Consider the following 16,826-nt stretch of genomic DNA (forward strand, 5'->3'; position numbering starts at 1 on the left):
TGGTTCCGGTTTCTAATGGGCATGTTTTCTGTCTTGTTAGCATGTTGCCATCGCTGTTATTGCAGTGATTGTGCCTTAATTTAACCATGATTATTCTAGGAGGGAGTCGGATCCCCTCCCCAGAGGGGCTGCACGAGTCCTGATCCATTTCACTTTTCTAGGCTTTAGTGATCTCAGTTGAGATGTATATATGCAACCTTGAAATCAAGTGTTCCATTTTTAAATGACTTTTTTTACACTCCAGAGATCACTGGTCCAGTCTGGGCCGGGTCACACTGTAACCCTACAGTCCAGAGATCACTGGTCCAGTCTGGGTCACACTGTAACCCTACAGTCCAGAGATCACTGGTGCAGTCTTGGCTTTCAGAGTATGATGTTTCTAAATTGCTCAGCTGCAAATTCAGCTTTTACAGTGTGAGGAAACGCTTTGCAGCTCATCTGGAACTTCAGATCAACACACCCATCTCCATCACCAGATCTGTAGAATACAAAATCTTAAACAAGCAAACCTTCGCCTTTTGCAGCTCTGGAGGGTCGTCTTTGGTCGTGCAACTACAGGTCTTCTCCGGGAAGAGCTGGAATTTTGTTTTAGTCCCCCATCAATTAGATGACTCAGGAACAGCTGGAGGCAGAGGGCGCCTGAAGCGAGCTCTGGCACGATCTGTTGCGCAAGTGCTACAGCGAGATTAGAGAAACCAGAAGGCGGTTCTTAGAAAGGGAGGGAGTTTCCTCTTCCCTCTTTCTTCGGTCTGCTGACAAGCGCAAAAAGGGGGAAGTGGGCACACCTGGAGCACTGCGGCCGAGAGGCTCCGAGCGCGAGGCCTGTTCTAGCTTTCTTTCGTAGTGTACTGGACGGGTTACATACGTGTGCTGATCTCTTGGGTGAATAGGCGCCAACTGCTCAGCTGTCTGATCCACTCCAGGGTTTGCAGTGATGTCAGTCTCACTCCCAGTGTGCAGCAGTCTGATCCACTCCAGTGAGACACTGCTGTTGTCTCACTCCTAGTGTGCAGCAGTCTGATCCACTCCAGGTTTTACACTGCTGTCAGTCTCACTCCTAGTGTGCAGCAGTCTGATCCACTCCAGGTTTTACAGTGCTGTCAGTCTCACTCCTGGTATGCAGCAGTCTGATCCACTACAGGTTTTACACTGCTGTCAGTCTCACTCCTAGTGTGCAGCAGTCTTACCCACTCCAGGGTTTGCAGTGCTGTCAGTGTCACTCCTAGTGTGCAGTCTGATCCAGGATGTTCACAGAAATGTGTGAACTGAGACCAGAGCTGCTTCCTCCCTGTTGCAGCTTGACCCCCCCCCCGACTCGTGGCCGCCAGCTGACAGCAGTGTTCTGCGCTCCAGTGGCGCTGGGCGTTGTCGGCGCTCTTGCAGCTGGTGACTCCACGCAGGGCGCTGAGCCCGCTGGAGCCGAGCCAGGATTGTCTCTCTCTCTCCTTTCTGCTTTGCAGTCCAGTGCACTGCCGGTTCCGTTGTTGGGTTTAGACATCTGGCTCGTGTTTTGGCACTGTGTGGCTGACGGTGTTGTCAGTCTCTCCATGCACAGATGCCTGATCTATTTGACTTTCAAAAGACATAGATATTTTGGAAATTATTTAAGCTGAAATGATCAGTCACATGATATGGTCATGTTTTGCCTGTTTTCTGCCTTGAGCTCCTTGCTGTAGTTGGCGCAGTGTGACATTGTCAAGGCTGGATTATTACGGAAGGGACTGTTTCAAACAGGAGTGTCCCATCCTGATCCTGGAGGGCCAGTATATCGGCAGACTTTCATTCCTGATCGGCTCTGCGTGGGCTAAATCAGCTTTCTTTTGGCTTCAGTTTACTCCTCTACCAGCTCCTTGGAGAGACCTGGAAATCCTGCAAAAACACTGGACTCCTGGGACAGGACCAGACAACCCAGTCTGAAGGATCTGAAGTGTCTTTATTCTACAGCTCTGATGATGATGGAGTGTTCATGTGAAGATACAGAGGAGCTGGACTGAGTGTCTCTACAGTTACTCTCCAGCTCTGATGATGATGAAGGAGTGTTAGTGTGAAGATACAGAGGAGCTGGACTGAGTGTCTCTACAGTTCCAGCTCTGATGATGATGATGGAGTGTTAGTGTGAAGAGCAGTTTTTGCAGTGTTGTTCAGACTGCATTGTGGGTGTGAAAGATTAGAGGAGAGACGAATCTGTATGGTCTCTCTCTGCAGCTCTCCAGGGAGCTCCAGGTTTCCAGCAGAGGACTCTCTGATGGTCTCTCTCTTCTCTCTCCCGCAGTATTCCCAGAAGGAGGACAAGTACGAGGAGGAGATCAAGATCCTGACGGACAAGCTCAAGGAGGTAGGAGGAACTCGGACTTCCAGATGTTTCTTCTGCTGGGGGCTGCCTGGCCCTTAATTCCCTGGCCAGTGTAACAGTGGTCCCCAGCTCTTGGGCGTCTTTCTAGCACCCCCTGTCTTTCATCTAGTTCTCTGTTAGCTCCTTAGGTAGGCTTCAACCTGGTTAGACATGAGTAAGTCTCTGCAGTTAAGAGGGATCCATTTCCAGGTACGATACCCTTAAAGACACAGGTTTGTGCCTGGAAAGAAGTATTGATTAAGTTATTTAAGCATCTTATCCAGTCACTAATTGGCTAGTTCTGGTTTGCTTCCCTCACTCCTGTGGTCTCGTGGGTTCAAGTGCCTCTCTCTGCCTGTGATCGCTCACTGACTGTGCTCCCTAACTCCCCCTCCAGGCTGAGACCAGAGCCGAGTTTGCCGAGAGGTCAGTGGCCAAGCTGGAGAAGACCATCGACGACTTGGAAGGTACAACCTGGCTTTTAACTCCCCTCTGCTCTCTCTCTCCTGGGGGTCTCCCCCCTTCTTCTCTCTCCGATCATTTTCCCTTGCCCTCTTCCTCTTTCCCCTGCCTTGCCTCCTGGCTCACTCACTGCGCCTCTCTCCGTCTCTCTCCTCCCCTGCGTCTGTCTGCGCGCACGGCCTCCAGACGAGCTGTACGCCCAGAAACTGAAATACAAGGCCATTAGCGAAGAGCTGGATCACGCGCTCAACGACATGACTTCCATGTAAATATCCATGTGCACGTGTGTGTGTGTGTGTGCATGGACTGGAGTGACATACACACCCCCTCCCCCCACCAGGAGCAGCTCTGCAGCCTTTTCACACTCCGTCTGCAGAGCAGCCTCCTGGCCTTGCTGCCTCGTCTGCGCAGTTTTCTGCAGCTGCGCAGTCCTGCAGCCTGGACTGGATTGCAGGTGGCAGATGGCAGACGTAGCCGGTGAGGGCTGGGTGGGGGGAGACGCGGAAAGCACTCTCCTGACCCCTCCTCCCCCCGGCGTGCGCTCTTAATTCTCTCGAACCCGGTCGCGCGGTTTTTCCTCCTCCGCGAACATGAGCAGCATTCGCTTCCCAGAGCAGCCTCTGATGCCAGCGGCTGGGAGCTGTGCCGGGCTGCGGGGTACCCCCTTCTGCAGACTGGGGTTCACCCCCGCGGGGGGGCAGGGCAGGGCTACCCCTGGATTTTCAAAGCCCGGGTTGGTTGGGTCCCCCGTGTTCGTGGCTTTAGAACAGCGAGCGCTTCTCTGGTCCCAGGGGGGAACCCCTCTTGGGGAGGATGCTGGGTTTGGGGTGCGGACCCGGAGCCTCATAGCTGCTCATGGCAGATCCAGGGCTGTGTGTGTGTGCGCGCACACGCGGGGGTCACGGGGCGCCCCCTGCTGGACGGCTGCACGAGCCCCTGTTGTCCCCCGCTGTCATGCTGTTTCTCCGCCCTGACGTGGTCGGGCGGGGGGGCTGTGCCGTGGTTGGTGGGGCCTGCTGGGTTCTCCCCTGGTCTTGCCGTGTGGATGGACACTAACCCCGCCTGGCTACCAGCGAGACGCATGCCGCCTGCTCTCCGCTTCCGGCCTCCGGAAATCAAGCGCCCTCGTCGGCTTTCTTCTTTTTCCACGCAGATAAATGTTCCTCGCAAACAAAGGGGCGACCGGTCCCTCCCCCTCCTCCCTACCCCGCCCCCGAAAGGTCCCGGCCCTCTGCAGCGCCGCCCTTGTGGTGTCGGGGGGCTCTAATCGCCTGCCTGCGAGCCGCCTGTCCTGTCTCTCTCTCTCTGTCTCTCTCTCTCCCTGTCCTTCCTTTCCCCTCTTCCCCGGCCCCCGGGATTATCCTGGTCTTTCCTGTCGGAGCCGCGGGATCCTGGGAAGAGGTCGGGATGGCCCCGGGCGTGCCGGAGATCCGCCTGCGATGAGTAGGGTAGCGCCGGGGAGCCTGGGGCGCGGGCCGTACCCCTTTCCTGGGCATTTCCGAAGCCGCCTCCCGCTCGCCCCTTTCGGCCCACAGCCCATCTTAAGGGTCGGGGGAATCCTGTCCCGCCGTTCCCGAGAGGATCCTGTGGAGTCTGTCGGAGGCTTGGGGATTGGGTTCCAGGCTCCCGCCACTCTTTGTGTAAAGCCGCTGGGCTGGGCTCCCCGTTTTGTCACTGCCCTGGGACAGGGTGCAGAATCAGTGTTGCCATCGGCGCCCCGCCAGGCCCGCCGCCAGGAGATGAGTGCGTTTGCGGCCCGATTCTCACACGCCACCCCCAGCCATCCCGCGCGGATGATCGGAACTGCTCTTCTCGTCCGCCTCGCCGTCCTCCGGCAGCCTCTCCTGTCTCCTGTCGCCTGTCTCCTGTCTCTGTACGCCACTGTGGGCTTGAAGGTCACTTCGAGGAGAAAAAAAAAACCACAATTCTGCTTTCACTGCGTCTCGCTGTGTCTTGTTTGTTCTGTCTCCGAGCCCTGCTCGGCCTCTGCGCCTCGTGTCTTTGAGTCTTGTCGGGGACACTACGGGGGTGTGCGTCTGTGTTGCACAGGGAGGTGTTTGAATGGAGCTTGAGTGCAGCCAAGAGCAGCTTCGCGTTCTGATGTGCAGACTGGGTGGCTGACCAACCGCTGGGTTTTGATGAGCTGTTGGTATGTGGACAGTGGGGGGCTGGGCTGTTTGTTGGGGTGACCGGGTAGACTGTGGGGGACAGGGCCATGGGGAGGTTTCACAGATCCTGGAATTTCTTCCGAGCTGATTCCTGGAAGATCCCGTGCAGTGAGCTTCACCAGCATGGCTTGTGACCTCGAACACAGCCAGATCCCCATGCTGTCACTCAGGCACTCTGATGTTGACTGACCACAGCTGTTGCCCTGTGATCTGATACACTGGAAAGAAGGTGGCATCTGTGCTGCTGTGCCCCTGGCAGTACGGCTCTGGCAGTGGGCACGGGTTCAGGGCTGCAGTTAATTACCTCTTTTCTGTAGCTTTAGGGCTGCCTCACGTCCATCTGCTCAGAGCGGAAGTGATGTGGCTTTTCAGTCTCTGGCTGTGATCGGGGTGTCTCACTGGCGCCTTGGCAGTGCTTCAGAGTGCCATGTGCTTGTGTTTCAGGCAGTTTGCAGAAGAGCTCATGCTCTCTCTACATTTAAAGCGTTTTATTGTGCACAACAGAAGCTCGTCGTAAACGAGCGAGATCGCTGACCTAAGAGCACCGTTGTGGAGGCCGGTAGTGGTCGTCAGTAGTTAATTAATCCTAGGATCTCACCCAGCCGTTTTCTTGAGGGAAGCCAGCATGTCGGCCTCAACACCAGGGCTGGGCTCAGCGCGATCGCTTCCTCTGTCGTAAGAGTGTCGTTTTTGATCAAGAGATAAGCATTGCTGTGGGTGTTGCACAAACATTGCAGAGCCCTTGATGAGCTGGGGTGACATGAAGTGGGGGGGTGGGGAGAGGGTTACACACCACCAGGCACGAAAGGGAGCAGTCACAAACACAGCAGTGCTTGATGTGTGATGCTCCCTGGCCTTTCTTCATACAGATGCATGGAAATCAGGCAGATGTTGGCAGGACAAAGTCATTTCACTTGTTTTTTTGTGGAGATGGCAAAACTGATACGTGAACAACACGTTGCTTTAAAAGAAGCCCTTATAACTGAGTCACTTTGGATGAAAGCAAGAAAAGAGTACCTTGGTGTCCCTGGGAGCTTCTCAAACTGATTCTCCAGTGGTCTGTGCAGTCCTGCCCACCAGTCTCCCTGTGTGGGAAGGCGAGCCAGCTGCTCTCTGAGAACCCGGGACAGGTCACAAACGAGCACACAGCCGCTCAATCCAGGGATCTGGTCCTCCTTGAAGGATCGGGGAAGTTCTTCATCCACGGGGCTGTGCAACTTGCTCCACGCCCCCACACAACCCTGTGTGGGACGCAGAGTGAGGTTTTAAAGTGCACCTTCAAGCAGTTCCCACCTGTGTCCTGCTGATGCTGAAAATGTCCGTGGGATAGCGAGAGCCCAGATCAAGCTCCCCAGTCGCTCCCTGGAGTCCTCCTGGGCTTTCTGAAGGGAGTCCTCCAGGCCAGAGGAGGGTCCTTATGTCTGCTAGTCACAAACAGCCATTGCAACTGGGTGGGACAGACTGAGTTCCTCTAGTCTACGTCCTCTCTGATCTACTGTGTCAGTAACTGTAGAGGACTGTGGATGCTTGATTCCAGGCCAGGGCTACACGGAGTCCTCATTCGGGAATCAAGAGGGTTTAGTTCCTTAGGGGTGTCAGCGTGGGCAGTGCCCCCTTTCTCCTGGGCATGTCCCTGCTGCATCTTGGGACCGGTCCCAGAGTGGCACAGCCCAGCAGCACTTTCTGATCTGATCATTTCCTCGGTCGTGAAAGAGTGTGCCTCTCTCCTCTCGGCAGGTGCTGCAGAGTTTTTGATCAAGAGATAGTGTTTCTGCGAGAGTTGTAATGATGGGATAAACAGAAGGAGGGGGCCAGTGATGGGTTACGTAATGAGTTGGTTTTTTTACACATAGGATAGGAATGCTTTTCTCTTTGTTTCCTGTGTTGCAACTTGTTTGGAATTCTCATTAGGACTGGGAATCGGTCGAGCTGCTCTTGTGCAAACGGGGTTGGCCAGATCACCCTGCCAAGAAATGAGACGTTACAGTTGTCCCGCAGTGATCAGACACACGCACACACTCCTTCGTAATAAAGTCAGCTTTTCCACAAGAGTCTGAGCCAGGCCAGGCTCAGTTGACTCCTTGTGCCTCCTCCATTTTGCGCTTGTTGTTGCCAATAATCTTCTCTCTCTGTTATTTGGGGCTACATTTCACCACACTGAGAGTAAAAATCTGGTCCAGTGGTTCAGACACAGGGCTGTTACACCAGGAGGACAGCTGGTCCGGTGGTCAAGGCACAGGGCTGTTACACCAGGAGGACAGCTTGTCCAGTGGTCAAGGCACAGGGCTGTTACACCAGGAGGACAGCTGGTCCAGTGGTCAAGGCACAGGGCTGTTACACCAGGAGGTCAGGTGGTCAAGGCCCAGGGCTGATACACCAGGAGGACAGCTGGTCCGGTGGTCAACGCACAGGGCTGGTACACCAGGAGGACAGCTAGTCCAGTGGTCAAGGCCCAGGGCTGGTACACCAGGAGGACAGCTAGTCCAGTGGTCAAGGCCCAGGGCTGTTACAACAGGAGGACAGCTGGTCCGGTGGTCGAGGCCCAGGGCTGGTACACCAGGAGGACAGCTGGTCTGGTGGTCGAGGCACAGGGCTGGTACACCAGGAGGACAGCTGGTCCAGTGGTCAAGGCCCAGGGCTGTTACAACAGGAGGACAGCTGGTCCGGTGGTCGAGGCCCAGGGCTGGTACACCAGGAGGACAGCTGGTCAGGTGGTCAAGGCCCAGGGCTGGTACACCAGGAGGACAGCTGGTCAGGTGGTCGAGGCCCAGGGCTGGTACACCAGGAGGACAGCTGGTCCGGTGGTCAAGGCCCAAGGCTGGTACACCAGGAGGACAGCTGGTCAGGTGGTCAAGGCCCAGGGCTGGTACACCAGGAGGACAGCTGGTCCGGTGGTCGAGGCCCAGGGCTGATACACCAGGAGGACCGCTGGTCCGGTGCTTTTATATTGCATATTTCTTAGATTTTCACACCTATTATTGTGCAAAGGAAAAACTTCTCTTCAGCTCCCTGGTTGCAGGACTCCAGGACAGCAGGGCACTGTGGTGCATGTTGGTGGCTGGGTGTGGTCAGACTGGATCAGGCAGGTACAGCAGGGCAAAGAGATGTCAGCAGGTCATGTGACTTTATTTATGGGCACAGGGCAGAAACTGCATTGTCTGCTGCGTGAAAGAATGAGGAAGGGCGCACCCGCTCTCAGATCCTTCAACGCTGATTTCAAAGAAGCTGCCCCACCTCTATAACGTATCTATAATAGGCAGTGGGATCATCACAGCACTGCAACCAACAGGTGAATGTGCCTCTTTGCACTTTCATTGGTATAGTAGAATTTGCTAAAATCCATTTTGAGCAGTTGTATCTCTGGGAATATCACCTTGTTTGCTGTGCCAGGAAACCACTCTGGGCAGGGTCACACTGTAACCCTACAGTCCAGAGATCACTGGTCCAGTCTGGGCTTGGTCACACTGTAACCCTACAGTCCAGAGATCACTGGTCCAGTCTGGGCTGGGTCACACTGTAACCCTACAGTCAAGAGATCGCTGGTCCAGTCTGGGTCACACTGTAACCCTACAGTCCAGAGATCACTGGTCCAGTCTGGGCTGGGTCACACTGTAACCCTACAGTCAAGAGATCGCTGGTCCAGTCTGGGCCGGGTCACACTGTAACCCTACAGTCCAGAGATCACTGGTCCAGTCTGGGTCACACTGTAACCCTACAGTCCAGAGATCGCTGGTCCAGTCTGGGCCGGGTCACACTGTAACACTACAGTCCAGAGATCACTGGTCCAGTCTGGGTCACACTGTAACCCTACAGTCCAGAGATTGCCGGTCCAGTCTGGGCCAGGTCACACTGTAACCCTACAGTCCAGAGATCGCTGGTCCAGTCTGTGCCGGGTCACACTGTAACACTACAGTCCAGAGATCACTGGTCCAGTCTGGGCTGGGTCACACTGTAACCCTACAGTCAAGAGATCACTGGTCCAGTCTGGGCCGGGTCACACTGTAACCCTACAGTCCAGAGATCGCTGGTCCAGTCTGGTTCCAGCCTTGGCCGCTGTGAGTCTTGAGGGATGGTCAGTGCTTGTCTGAGCATTGGCGTCCTGTCCTGGCTGGACAGAAGTGAGCTGTTGGCGGCTCTGTTTGAGCAGGAACACACCAGCCTCTCTGAGCTGGCCTTCATGCCGGCACACTGAAGGGAAGACCCTTCCTCTTCCTCAGACTGACACAGTTCGGAACTACAGGGATCTTTCAGGAAGCGGCTGGATGAGATCTGGGATTGCTGAGCTGCCACAGCTGCCCGGCATGGGAAGAGAAACTGGCAGAGGGTGCGGGCATCAACAAGGCTGGTTGGGTATTGGTTAAAGGGGAACTGCAGACCCAATTTCTCAAACCGGTTGTTAAATCTCTAACAAAATAAATTCATTGCCGGGATATTTTAAAAACATTTGGAGTCGAGCTCAAAATCATGAACTTGGTGAAAGTTGCCATGTTGCCACAAGCCCATGGTCTCGCCTCAAGCGAGAGTTCCCACGAGCTGCGACGTGATGCGGCCCTTCCTGTTCACTAGTCCCTGTCACGACTGATGATACTGTGATGTACGAGCGAATAAGGACAGGTTGTGCAGCAGACGTTTCGCTGCAGAAATGTTCCGACGTGATCTGCAGGCAGAGTTAAGAAGTTGTATTTGTTGGCAGCGTGGTCTTGAAGTCGAGAGCCATATTTCTGTTGGATTGAAAGAGATGCTTTTTTCAAGCCTGCTTGTTGACAGTGTAAGAGGGCTGCAACACGTCACCACAAGTTTTGTTGCCTTGCTGTGAACTGCAGAACACGGCGCTGCACACACCTGGAAATTTCACATTTTCCTTCCATTGTGGTTCATCAGTGCCGATTCTTTCTGACCCCAGAATGTAAAAGTAATGTTGGAGTTTCGCCACTAACGGGCGTCGCGTTGCCCCTTTGTGTCTCCTGTACAGAGAGGCTGGCTGCTGCCAAGGAGGAGAATCTCAAGATCCACGCCACCCTGGACCAGACCCTCCAGGACCTCAACAGCTTCTAACGTGCAGGGGACCTTGTCCCCCCTCCCCCCCCCCCCCCGGCCTTCCCGAGAGAGGTGTTTTGGGGAGCAGGGTGGGTGGAAAAGGAGGCAGAATTGCCTCTGGGGTCTTCCCCCCCCCCCTTCTCTCCTTCCTCCACTGTCCCCAGACTCCTTGTCCTGGCTGATCGGTCACTCACCCCAAGGGGAAAGGGGGGTGGGGGTGTGGGGGTGATTTTTTTTTTTTTTTACAGAGAGAGGGAGACTTGGGGTGGGGGGGGGGGGCTTCTAAACGCATGTTTGTCTTTGCTGCATCCTCCTGTCGCGTTCGTATCAAACTCCCGCTAGCTTCCTGCAGCCGCCTGACCCCTGACTGCTGAGACGGAGAGCCGGGAGGGGCGTCTCTCTGGCCCTCCCGGAGCCCCGTCTTCGGCGGGGCCGGGCGCTCGGTCCTGGTTGCGAGTTCGAAGCTGAGCGCCGGCTCTTCGCTCCGCAGTGGAAGCCGCGCCGCGGTCCGTCCGTCCTTCCTCTGCCCTCGGGCTGCGGTCCGGGACTTGCGGCGCTTCCCCCTGCGCCCGCCGGGCCTGGTTCTGGACCTCCGGAGCCGCCGGGCCAGGAGGGGGGGGGGTGTTAGGGCTGCGGTCAGTCCTGTCACGCGCCGGTCTTCGTTTTTAACCCTTTCCGCCGTGCTGATCTCATGTCGTTGGGGGGGGCGGTATAGGCGCCTGCAGTTCAGCTCAATCGGCCTTAACTGTCGTGTCGTTCCCTGCTGCCCTCGCCCTACGCCACGCGTCCCCTCGGCGACCCCTGTCTCGAACCTGCAGCCCCCTCACAGGAGGGGGAGCCGGTTCTACCGCCAGCCCAAACCCTCCCTCCCTCCCCACACCCCCGGTGACCCCACTGTCGCCCTGTTGCCCCGTTTTTGTGCAGAGTCCCGCCAGCGGTAACTGGGAACTGTAGGCCTATGTCCTGCAGTGCTGCCCCAGCCAGCCTAGTCTCACCGGTCAGTCTTAACTGGCCGCCTGACTGGCGCGAAGGGGGGGGACAGGGAGTGACCGCTGTCCGTTGTCCACTCTCGTCTGCTGCCCTGCGGCGGGGAGTAAAACCGATACCAGCTGAATGTTCGGCTTTTACGTCGGTGGGTTTCTTTTGCACGGTTTTGTATTTTCATCGAGCTGGGGGGTCGTGTATGTAAAAGGTTGGGGTGGGGGGGAGGGTGAGTATTTCGTTTTTTTGGAGCGAAATGTTTTTTTTAAGGTTCATGTGCACATTTGCCAGCATCAGTCTTAGCCAATTACAGCCTTTCTGCCCTCCACAGACGCTGCCAATCCTCACGCAGGGACCAAATCATGTGATGGGGAGGGCGGGGGTTGAGGGGACCAATCAGAATCCTGCTCTTGCCAAATGGACTCCACCCTCTAGGAGGGAGGAGACGGGGGAGAGCATGAGGGGAAAGGGGCAACTTAACAGATGAGTCTTGACCAAGAAATTATTCTATACAAAAAAAATAGCAAAAAAGCATAAAAACATACTAATTTTTTTGGAAAGATAATGCAATAATGTTTTAAACTGCAAACCCAAACAAGTTTAAAGATGTAAACATTTTGTAAACCATTCCTTGTCTTTATAATATTGCTGGTTAACTGAGTAATGAATAAAGCGCACCAATTCTTCACATTCCAGGGAAAGACTCCTGTGTTTTTTCATCCTCATCTTGAAATCGTTTGTGCCTACCTGTTCCTGTTGGTACATTTGAGTGTATTGTCAGGACTAAGGCCCAACTCTGAAATCATGAGTTCCCAAGCACTCATGATTTCACTTTGGTTTCGACCACTGAAGCGGTCGGTTTGGCAGTGTGGTCAATGACGTTGTTCAAGGATCATGGGAAATGAAAATCCCAGCTGCCTGTAGCTCTTGGTACAGCTGGCTGCTCCTAATTGAATTGAATCAATCAGCTGACTGTTAATCAGACTTCAAGTGTCTTCATTCCTAACTGATTTCAAGGAGTCCTGTAACACCTGTTGGACTGGACCGGGGCTGGACACCCCTGGGGTACAGACAATGTTTTCAGGGTGACCTGTGAGATCTGCTATTCTGGGGTCCCCCAGGATCAGGGTTGGACACTCCTGTGGTATAGAGAAGTTCAGGGTGACCTCTGAGACCCTTGGTTACAGACTGATGATTGGTATAGGTCATGGGATTGATGCTTTCAGGGTGACCTGTCCCCAGGACCTGGGCTAGACACCCCTAGGTTACAGACTGATGATTTCAGGGTGACCTGTGGGACCTCCTATACGGGGATCCCCCATGATCAAGACTGGACCCCCCCTAGGTAACAGACTGATGATTTCAGGTTGACCTGTTATACTGGGGTCCCCCATGATCAAGGCTGGACACCCCTAGGTTATAGACCAAAGACTTCAAGGCCACCAACCCTGCTGTTGTGCTTCAGGTATAGGTGAGACTCTTGCAGACTTCCTCATCCTCTCCCCCGAGCTCCTCAAGGGCCTCCTGAACCAACCTGTAAGAACTGTGGAGCCCTCCTGCACAGACAGCAAGAACAGCAAGCAGAAAGGCAGGGTGTGTTGCCAAACAGCGTGTTCTGTCCCGTCTGCCCCTTAGGCAAGAGGCAGGCATGTAAAAAATCATTGTTTTGTTTTGCCACAGAAGCACCAATGTCGACTATTCTGAAAGCCTGGGGGGGGGGGGCTGCCTCTAGTCTTAATTACTTTATGGAGAAGAAGCAAGATAATTTTAGCTCAGGATGCATCACTAACGGAAAAGTAGCTGTAAAACGGGAGAATTCTTACACCAGGAGGACAGCTGGTCCGGTGGTCAAGGCCCAGAGCTGTTACACCAGGAGGACAGCTGGTCCAGTGGTCAAGGCACAGGGCTGTTACACCAGGAGGTCAGGTGGTCAAGGCCCAGGGCTGATACACCAGGAGGACAGCTGGTCAGGTGGTCAAGGCCCAGGGCTGTTACACCAGGAGGACAGCTGGGCAGGTGGTCGAGGCCCAGGGCTGTTACACCAGGAGGACAGCTGGGCAGGTGGTCGAGGCCCAGGGCTGGTACACCAGGAGGCTCCCAGTTCAAGCCCCAGCTCTGAATGGGGCTCTGCCACTGGTCCTGAGGAAGTGACTGGACATCGCCTGCCTTAGGAGGTTACTCGGTAGCAGGTGTTTCACATCTTCCCCGCCTCGCCCGGTGTCGGGCGAGTTTAAGCCACATGATTAAATGCACTGTGTGTACGCTGCTCAGTCCCTGTCATTGGCCACCTGTCTCCTGAGTTTGCTCCCAGCCCTGGTTACGCCCAGTAATGTCAGCAATGCTGTCCGTCTGCATTGCTGTCGCCAGCAGTGCCTGTTAAGTACCGAGAGCAATTCAGAGCCACCCTTTGTTCCTTAGGCAATAGCGCCATCTAGCAGGCTCCAATGGTAACACCATTTATAATTTCTAACATCATAATTGCATTTACATAGCACTTTTCATCCCAAAGGAAGGGGGAGCCTCTGGGAGTCAAGATTATAGAGTCCAGACTGGAGTTTAGCCAGGAAACACCCCACTCTTACTGACAGTGTCCTGGGGTCTGTAGTGACCAGTAGTCAGGACACCAGGGTCAACACCTCCCTCTTACTGATGGTGTCCTCTCCTCTTATTTTCCCATGATCCCCGTTTTATGCCAGGAGAGGCCTGCAGAGGACAGGCGATTTTTAATAATTTGCAAGTGTCACAGAAAAAGAGCACAGCACCAGGACTGAGAGAAGGTCTTTATTAATTTGGTTTGTCTGTTCTGGGTCTGCCAGGCCAGCTGCTCTCACCCGAGCAGGCCGTTCCCGAAAGACTTCACTTCCCTGCCTCCTCTGCAGTCCCCTTTCGTGTTTCAGGGTTCAGAAATCTCTGCCGAACCAAGAAACTTCAGAGCAAACTGCATCGACTGCAGTTTTACTCGCGCGCCCAATCCCCCCTCTCTTCATGGTAGCATCTGGGCCAAACCACATGACAGCAGAGCCGGGGGGAGTCAGGAAAAGTCCTCTCCCTTGGGTGGGGGTGTTGGTGCAGATTTCTTCTGCTCCTGCCGCTGGAGTCACACGGGGGCGGGCAGTGTGCCATGCACACGCGGGGGGAGGACGGGTTTTCGGGTGGCGCGTACCACTTCTCCCCGCCCCGTGTCGTCACGCCCCCGCTCGTTCACGGGCCAATGAGAGCAGCCCCCCCAGCTGCTCCTCCAATCGCTGCGCGCCGCTGTCGTTGTGGATCGTCCAGTCGAAAGCCACGCCCCCGTCCAGCCCACACTCCGACTCCGCGTCGTCGATGCCTGGGGGGGGGGGAGAGGGGGGCGTGAGGAGGGGCCCGGGACGGGGAGGAAGAGGGGGGAGAGGAGGCAGAGGGTGAACTACCTGCGGTGAACTGCCAGCCCCTCTCTCTCCGGGTCTGTTCCACTGCCTCCACGCGCACCGTCTGGCACCGATCAGGATAGCGGCTCCAGAACCACTGCAGGTCCGAATGGCGCCGGGTGTCGCTCACGATCTGTGGGTCAGACAGACGTCTCAGCGAGCGGTCAGGCTCAGACTGGGGACGATTCTCCTGGTCACAGCCCGACACACCCCGACACTGGGACACTGAGCTGCACCCTGAGACACTGGGACACTGGGCTGCACCCCGAGACACTGCACCCTGAGACACTGAGCTGCACCCCGAGACACTGCACCCTGAGACACTGCACCCTGAGACACTGAGCTGCACCCCGAGACACCGGGACATTGAGCTGCACCCTGAGACACTGGAACACTGGGATGCACCCTGAGACACTGCACCCTGAGACACCAAGCTGCACCCTGAGACACTGGGACACTGGGACACTGAGCTGCACCCCGAGACACTGCACCCTGAGAAACTGAGCTGCACCCCGAGACACTGGGACACCAAGCTGCACCCCGAGACACTGCAACCCTGAGACACTGAGCTGCACCCTGAGACACTGCACCCTGAGACACTGGGACACTGGGACACTGAGCTGCACCCCGAGACACTGCACCCTGAGAAATTGAGCTGCACCCCGAGACACTGGGACACCAAGCTGCACCCCGAGACACTGCACCCTGAGACACTGGGACACTGGGCTGCACCCTGAGATCCTGAGACACTGGGACCCCGAGACACTGAGCTGCACCCCAAGACACTGGGACACTGGGCTGCAACCTGAGACCCTGAGACACTGAGCTGCACCCCGAGACACTGGGCTGCACCCCGAGATCCTGAGACACTGAGCTGCACCCTGAGACACTGGGCTGCACCCCGAGACCCCGAGACACTGAGCTGCACCCCGGGACACTGGGCTGCACCCCGAGATCCCGAGACACTGAGCTGCACCCTGAGACACTGGGACACTGGGCTGCACCCTGAGACTCTGAGCTGCACCCCGAGACGCTGAGACACTAGGCTGCACCCTGGGACCCTGAGACACTGAGCTGCACCCCGAGACACTGAGACACAGGCTGAAGCTGCACGCTGCCCCACAAGCTGGCGCACTCTCAGGGTGACCCACATACCCAGATTAACCCTTTCCTCACCCACACAGGCTGCTCGGCTTCCTGCACCACCAGCCGGCAGAAATATCCGGGATCAGCGCTCCGGCGCTCCTCGCCCCAGCGGATCATATCCGCCCGGAACTCCTCCTTATACTGGTCGGATCCCAGGAGCCGGCAGAAGTCCAGGCCACGTTCCTGAAGACGGAACAGAAATCAGCTGAGGTGAAACACCCAATCCCTCCCAGGAGCCCGAAGGGAGACCCGTCGCCCCAAAACCGCACAAAAGCCAGGCCTGTGCAGGGTGCACATGGGGGTCACCGCCTGACCCAGTGCCTGCTGGGAGTGACGGGGGAGAAGAGTTTGCACAAGGGGAGCCCACTCAGCCCATCTCCTTGGGAAAAGACCCCCTGGAAAACGTGCAGACTCCACACAGACAGGCACCACCCCAATAAAGAGTTGAAAGAGGGGCTGACCTGGGAATACTGCTGCTTCAGGGGAGCGGAGAGGCGCAGGATACAGCACAGCTCCGGACCCAGTCTGCTCCTCAGAGAGAGAGAGAGGAGAGGAGATCCGATCACTGGTGCGTTATTATTCCATAGGACTGGAAAAAAGTCGAAAAGTAACATCTGGGAGAGGGCTGTTACTCAAACCCCGCACTCAGGAGACCCAGGAACAGACTGAACCGGCAGCAGAGAGACCGGTCGACTGAGCGGCTGAGCTCAACAGCGAGAGCAAGACTGACACGGGTCAGAGGCACAGACGCGCCCTGCCCCTTCTGCGTGAACCCTGCCGGTGCGACACTGCCGGCGGTGCCGTGTCTGCAGCCGAGCGGGACCCTCGCCGCGCCGGCTCACCTGTCGCGGATCACCTCGGCGATGTAGTCCTTCCCGGACTTCCGCTTCCCGCTGAACAGCAGGATCAGCTTCGGCTCGGTCATGGCGACCGGCTGGGCTCGACTCGGCACCGCGAAACCCCCCAACCTGAGCCCAGGCTCACTTGTTTTGAACAGAGCCCGGCCCGCGGTTTAAATGGCAGGGGGGGGGAAACGGCTGACATGGTGACGTCAAGCCGCCAGACACGGAAGGCGGGGTGCCGTAGAATACAGAGTATACGCGCAGACTTAAAGTCCTTTCTAGTTACGGGTGGGAGAGAGAAGCTGATTTCAAACCGCTTTTTCATGCAGTTCATGAAATTTCATTTCGCCTGAGCAAAAGACTAGAAACTCTTAATACATGTATAAGAGATACATACGTATCAGTGGTCTGTTTTATAAATTATATTCGGCCTACTCGATATTTAAACTTT

General features: G+C 55.8%; 2 protein-coding genes across 13 annotated transcripts in view; one reads left to right on the forward strand and one right to left on the reverse strand.

Annotated features, from left to right (window-relative positions):
• LOC148815243 (tropomyosin alpha-3 chain) overlaps positions 1 to 11,675 on the forward strand; it is a 28,007-nt gene extending 16,332 nt beyond the window's left edge. For 4 of the 12 annotated variants that reach the window (XM_088905471.1, XM_088905473.1, XM_088905477.1 and 1 more), the window contains 4 exons: positions 2,273 to 2,335; positions 2,730 to 2,799; positions 2,981 to 3,059; positions 3,948 to 4,730. In XM_088905471.1, the coding sequence (XP_088761597.1) occupies positions 2,273 to 2,335; positions 2,730 to 2,799; positions 2,981 to 3,059; positions 3,948 to 3,951 (216 nt within the window). In that variant the 3' untranslated portion in view covers positions 3,952 to 4,730. Of the gene's footprint in view, positions 1 to 2,272; positions 2,336 to 2,729; positions 2,800 to 2,980; positions 3,064 to 3,947; positions 4,731 to 9,934 lie in introns of those variants that run through there. The other 8 variants (XM_088905476.1, XM_088905474.1, XM_088905483.1 and 5 more) reach the window with 2 other exon arrangements.
• Positions 11,676 to 13,771: 2,096 nt separating this feature from the next.
• On the reverse strand, positions 13,772 to 16,536 carry pmvk (phosphomevalonate kinase). Its single transcript, XM_088905700.1, has 5 exons — positions 16,376 to 16,536; positions 15,995 to 16,058; positions 15,564 to 15,716; positions 14,391 to 14,520; positions 13,772 to 14,308 (listed from the first exon to the last, which is right to left on the reverse strand). The coding sequence occupies exons 1-5, from the start codon at positions 16,456 to 16,458 to the stop codon at positions 14,166 to 14,168; spliced, it is 573 nt and encodes a 190-aa protein (XP_088761826.1). The 5' UTR covers positions 16,459 to 16,536; the 3' UTR covers positions 13,772 to 14,165.
• Positions 16,537 to 16,826: the final 290 nt, after the last annotated feature.

This window comes from Atractosteus spatula, chromosome 25, assembly GCF_055471065.1.
Source record: "Atractosteus spatula isolate fAtrSpa1 chromosome 25, fAtrSpa1.hap1, whole genome shotgun sequence".
Taxonomy (NCBI): domain Eukaryota; kingdom Metazoa; phylum Chordata; class Actinopteri; order Semionotiformes; family Lepisosteidae; genus Atractosteus; species Atractosteus spatula.

What these genes read in the sequence shown, in the direction of transcription:
- pmvk (XM_088905700.1), bottom strand. Translation starts at nt 16,458, where the DNA reads ATGACCGAGCCGAAGCTGATCCTGCTGTTCAGCGGGAAGCGGAAGTCC. An exon ending in TGAAGCAGCAGTATTCCCAG is followed by an intron (nt 15,717 to 15,994) that starts GTCAGCCCCTCT and finishes TTCCGTCTTCAG; the next exon opens with GAACGTGGCCTGGACTTCTG. An exon ending in GGGCTGGCAGTTCACCGCAG is followed by an intron (nt 14,309 to 14,390) that starts GTAGTTCACCCT and finishes CCCCCCCCCCAG; the next exon opens with GCATCGACGACGCGGAGTCG.